Source organism: Dipodomys ordii, unplaced genomic scaffold (assembly GCF_000151885.1).
Source record: "Dipodomys ordii isolate 6190 unplaced genomic scaffold, Dord_2.0 Scaffold4068, whole genome shotgun sequence".
Classification (NCBI taxonomy): domain Eukaryota; kingdom Metazoa; phylum Chordata; class Mammalia; order Rodentia; family Heteromyidae; genus Dipodomys; species Dipodomys ordii.
Window position 1 is genome coordinate 1 of NW_012271282.1, and position 5,689 is coordinate 5,689.

At 42.1% G+C, this 5,689-nt stretch overlaps 1 protein-coding gene across 1 annotated transcript; it reads left to right on the top strand.

The window, feature by feature from the left end:
* Positions 1-441: 441 nt before the first annotated feature.
* On the top strand, positions 442-4,317 carry LOC106002173 (coiled-coil domain-containing protein 47-like; the record flags this gene model as incomplete). The annotated part of the gene is made up of 3 exons (XM_013037091.1): positions 442-526; positions 3,902-4,003; positions 4,207-4,317. Coding segments are annotated over exons 1-3 (240 nt in total), but the record flags the coding sequence as incomplete, so codon positions are not given.
* Between the last annotated feature and the right edge of the window lie 1,372 nt (positions 4,318-5,689).

Below are 5,689 nucleotides of genomic sequence, written 5' to 3' on the forward strand. Positions count from 1 at the left end.
GCCAGAAGTGGCGCTGTGGCTCAAGTGATAGAGCGCTAGCCTTGAGCTGAAGAGCTGAGGGACAGCGCCCAGGCCCAGAGTTCAGGCCCCATGAACGGACCCAAAAAAAAAAAAAATACTGCTGAAAAGTTATTGTAGAGGATCTTTGATGAATCATGTGATATCTGCTCCAGGGCCTTTTCTTTTTAAAAAAAAAATTTTTTTTAATTTTTTTTGGGTCCGGTCATAATGCATGAACCCTGGGCCTGGGCACTGTCCTTCAGCTCTTCAGCTCAAGGCTAGCGCTATACCTCTTGAGCCACAGCGCCACTTCAGGCTTTTTTCTTTTTGCTTATGTGGTGCTGAGGAATCGAACCCAGGACCTCATGCATGCAAGGCAAGCACTCTACCACTGAGCTACCTTTTCTTTTTAATAAGTAGAACTTGCAACTAAATTAACACATATTTTTTCATTTTGCAGTTCCTCAAGAGACAAGACTTACTGAATGTCCTGGCCCGAATGATGAGGCCAGTGAGTGATCAAGTGGTATGTATTCTTGTTGGTTTCTGTGTACAAAATGAATTCTTAGAGCTTATTCCATATCTTCTTGAATTTTGTTTGGACTCTCTATTTGTATTCCTTTCCAAAACATTGACACTTTCCTATTTAGACTGATCATCATCGATCCATTCAGTGTGCAAAGGTCAGGAGACCTTTGTATGCTTTTTGGTGGGAAGGAGATATTATCAGCTTCCTTGGCTGTGGTAGTGGAAAGATGGTTTGTCTTAGTCTGCTATTTTGCTCCTTGCATATGGTTTATCTTTGGCAGGAAGCTGGGTTTCTTCTCTAATACTTTTTGGGTTCAAATAATTTTGATTTTTTTTTTTTAATCAGTCATGGGGCTTGAACTCAGGGCCTGGGCTCTGTCCCTGAGATGTTTTTCCCCTCAAGGCTACATCTCCACCACTTTGAGCCACAGCGCACAGCTCTGGTTTTTCTGGAAGCTAATTGGAAATAAAAATCTTAGGGACTTTCCTGCCCTGCTGGCTTTGAACCTCAATCCTCAGATCTCAGCATTCTGAGTAGTTAGGATTACAGGTGTGAGCCGCCAGTGCCAAGCATGATTTTGTGTGTGTGTGTGTGCATGCCTATATTGGAGCTTGAACTGAGGGCTATCTGATATCCCTTACATTTTTTATTTAAGGCTTGTGCTCTATCACTTAAGCCATACCATCCAGCTTTTTGGTAGTTAATTGGAGATTGAGAGCACTCAGCTCCTAATACTTTCAGAATTTCCTGAATGTCAGGAATGTGTTTTTATTTTTGTTAAGAAACCCAGTTTAAGGCTGGGAAGGTGGCTCAGTGGTAGAGTGCTTGCCTCACATGCATGAGGCCCTGGGTTCAATTCCTCAGCACCACATAAGCGGAAAAAGCCAGAAGTGGCACTGTGGTATAGTGCAAGCCTTGAGCTGAAGAGCTGAGGGACAGTTCCCAGGCCCAGAGTTCAGGCCTCATGACTGGCAAAAAAAAAAAAAAACCAAAAAACAAAAAAAAAAACCCGGTTTATGCTCATGCAATGTCTTAAGGTAGTCCTTAAATAGTTTTGGGAAGAGGCTGTTCATGAGAAAACTCCAGTTTTTAGGGGTTGAGAAGTTTAGCCCTTTTCTGCACCCCTGGGGCAAATACTAAAACATACTCTTATGACAGTGTCATATTCGTTGTATTTTTATTATTAAAAATCCTTTTTGAAGCTGGGTGCTCCTGCCTGTAATCCTAAGCTACTCAGGAGGCTAAGATCTGAGGATCAAGGTTCAAAGCCAGCCCAGGCAGGAAAGTTTGTGAGATTCTTTTTTTTTTTTTAACTGTATTTTTTTTGTCTTTTCTTTTTTGGTACTGGGGATCGAACCCAAGACGTTGCGCTTGCTAGGCAAGCGCTTTGCCACTGAGCTACATCCTAGCCCCAGTTTGTGAGATTCTTATCCCCAGTAAACCACCAGAAAACTGAAAGTAGCACTGTGACTCAAGTGGTAGTGCTCACCTTGAGCTGAAGAGCTGAGAGACAGTGCCCAGGCCTAGAGTTGAAGCCCCAGAACCACCCAAAAAAAAAAAAAAATTGAGTCAAGTGCTGGTGACTCACACCCATTATCCTAGTTACTAAGGAGGCTGAGATCTGAGGATCACAGTGCCAGTCGAAGCAGAAAAGTATGTATGACTCCATTTAACCCCCAAAACCCTGGAAGTGGAGCTATAGGTCCAGTGTCAAGTGTTACAATGAAGCATTAAGCTAAAAAAGAGACAGCACCCTAACCCTCAGTTCAAGCCCCAGTAGCAGCACCAAAAAATAAATTTTTAGAAATTCTGTGCCAAGAAGTTGCAATAGAAATCAAAAAATTTTTGAGTACTAGATGAATAGTATTCTGGGGCTGTTTATTTGTTGTAGTCCTAGTGTTTGAATTTAGAGACTTGAACTTGCTAGACAATTGCTCTACCACTTGAAAAAGCACACCACCATGCTCAGATTTTTCTGTTTAGATGAAGTCTCAAACCTTTTTTTTTTTTTTGGTCAGTTGTGGGACTTGAACTCTGGGCCTACGTGCTCTCCCTCAGCTCTTCAGCTCAAGGTGAGAGTTCTACCACTTGAGCCACATTCTGGTTTTCTGGTGGAAAGTCTCATGGACTTTCCTGCCCAGGCTGGCTTTGAACCATGATCCTCAGATCTCAGCTTCCTGAGTAGCTAGGATTATAGGTGTGAGCCACTGGCGCCCAGCTGAGTCTCAGACTTTTTGCCTCAGCTGGCCTTGAAATTCCATCTTCCTAATCTAAGCCTGCCAAGTGGCTAGGATTGCAGGCATAAGCAATCATGATGGCTAGTGTTCTGTTTTTATATAACAAGTTATCACAAATATAATTTCTTGAAACGGTATCCATTTTTTGTCTCACAGTTTCTGTGGATTACTAATCCTTTTTGGATTAGTTAAGTCCTCTTCCTACCGTTTTAGGAGGTTGAAATTAAGGTATCAGACAAACTAGGAATTTCTTCTTCCAGTCTTCTCAAGGTCATTTAGGCTGTTGGCAGAACTCAGTTCCTTGTGATTTTAAGTCCCCATTTTCTTGCTATCTGCCAGCTGGAAACTATTCTCATATTCTGGAAACTACCCTTAGGTCCTTATGACTTGTCCTACTTTCTTAAGCCCTGTCACTGTAGATTTTCTTCTTCAAGTAGGGCTTAGACTCTTAAAAACTTACTTGTTGCCGGGTGCCAGTGGCTCACGCCTGTAATCTTAGCTACTCAGGAGGCTGAGATCTGAGGATCATGGTTCAAAGCCAGCCCGGGCAGGAAAGTCTGTGAAATTCTTATCTCCAGTAAATCACCAGAAAACCAGAAGTGGCACTATAGCTCAAGTAGTAGAGCACTCGCCCTGAGCTGAAGACCTCAGGGACAGTGCACAGGCCCAGAGTTCAAGCCCCATGACAAAAAAAAAGAAAGAAAGAATTGACTACCTTATCATTAGGGAGCAGAAGAGAGCAAGAAAACATTCCATCTGTAAAACAGACATCCATCTTATCTCCAAGGCCTTAAGCTTTTAGTGTCCAAGCAGTTCTAATTTAAACACACTTGGGATAGTAACTTTTGCTCTGTCAGCCTTGACAGACCCTTTGACCTTACTTGAGCTTGGCCCTTATCACTCCAAGATGGCATTCCAAGCTCTTTAACCCTTTCGGGTCTCACAGCTTGGCATCTGAGGCCCTCCCACCTTCTGCCTTTTAACATTATTGTGGGGATGATATACCATCTTGTTCTTGAATCCTACTCAAGGGGATATTGTATACCTCCAAGGAGGTCCTTTGGAGGCCATTTAGAAATCTACCTATCACAGAACTCAATATGTAAATTTTGTCATCTTTGTTTTGTTTTTGAAGCAAATAAAAGTAACTATGAATGATGAAGACATGGATACCTATGTATTTGCTGTTGGCACACGAAAAGCTTTGGTACGACTACAGAAAGAGATGCAGGATCTGGTATGTCAAGTTATTTCAGTTCAAATATGTGTAGAAACTGCCATTTATTACATAATGCAACTTCTTAGCAAAAGACAATCCTATCTGACAAATGTTGGTTAGCATTACTTTGATACAGGTCAGTACATATTATTTCAAGGGAAAAGATTTGTGCATAATAAAATGTCATGCCGTATCTTATTCTTAATTTCTTCTTTCTCTAGAGTGAGTTTTGTAGTGATAAGCCTAAGTCTGGAGCAAAGTATGGACTTCCAGACTCTTTGGCTATCCTGTCAGAGATGGGAGAAGTCACCGAGGGAATGATGGATACAAAGGTAAATACAGTTTTTAAAAAAAAGGTTACACCCAGGGCAGAGAGGAAGCTCAGTGGTAGAGTGCTTGCTTAGCGGGCAGAAAGCCCTAGAGTCAATCTCCATCCAGCACCACAAAAAAATAACCATGTGCAGGGGCTAGGAATGTGGCTTAGTGGTAGAGTGCTTGCCTAGCATGCATGAAGCCCTTGTTTCGATTCCTCAGCACCACATAAACAGAAAAGGCCAGAAATGGCATTGTGGCTCAAGTGCTACAGTGCTAGCCTTGAGCAAAAAGAAGCTCAGGGACAGTGGCCAGGCCGAGTTCAAGCCCCAGGACTGGCAAAAACAAAACAAAAAAAGAACAACAAGAAAAAGAACACCCTGGGCTGGGAATGTGGCTTAGTGGTAGAATGTTTGCCTAGCATGCATGAAATCCTGGGTTCGATTCCTCAGTACCACATAGACAGAAAAAGCCAGAAGTGGTGTTGTGGCTCAAATGGTAGAGTGTGCTAGCCTTGATCAAAAACAGGAACAGTGCCCAGGTCCTGAATTCAAGACTGGCAAGAAAAAGAAAAAGAACACCCTGAGTTCAAACCCCAGTATAGCCAATAATAATAACAATAATAACAAAAAATTTTACATTTAAATCATGTGCATTGTTTGTAATCCCTGCTACTCCAGGAGATAAGACTGGAAGATTACAAGTTTGAAGCCAGCATGGGAAATTCAGAGAACCTTTATTTGAAAAAACAAGCTAGGTGCCAGTGACTCACGCCTATAATCCTAGCTATTCAGGAGCCTAGCTCCTCAAGAGACTTAGATCTAAGAATCAAGTTTAGAAGCCAGTCCAGGTAGAAAAGTTTTTGAGACTCTTACCTCCAATTAAATAGCAAAAAGCTAGAACTGGAGCTACAGCTCAAGTGGTGGAGTGCTGTGAACCAAAAAGCGGCCCTGAGCTCAAGCTCTAGTACTAGCAGCAGCAACAACAGCAACAAAAATCTGAAATTATTTTAGCTTTTTTGTTTTGTTTTGTTTTGATTTGTCTTCAAGGGAAGGGTGAATAAACTAGGGTTTGAATTTAGGACTTCCAACTTGGTAGGCACATGCTCTGCTATTTGAGCTATGACTCCCAGCCTTTTTTGCTTTTATTTTTCAGATAGAATCTTATGTTTCTGCTGGGAACTAGCCTCACACTATAATCCTCCTACCTTCACCTTTCACCTCGTTGGGATTATAGGCATGAACTAGCACACCCATTTTGTTCTTGGAGATCAGGTCTTGCTTTTTACCTGACTGGCCTGACATTCTTGATTATCCCATTTGTTACCCCAGTAGCTAGAATTACAACAGGCATAAGCCACCTGCTTGGTTTCTGCTTTGTTTGGGGTTTTTT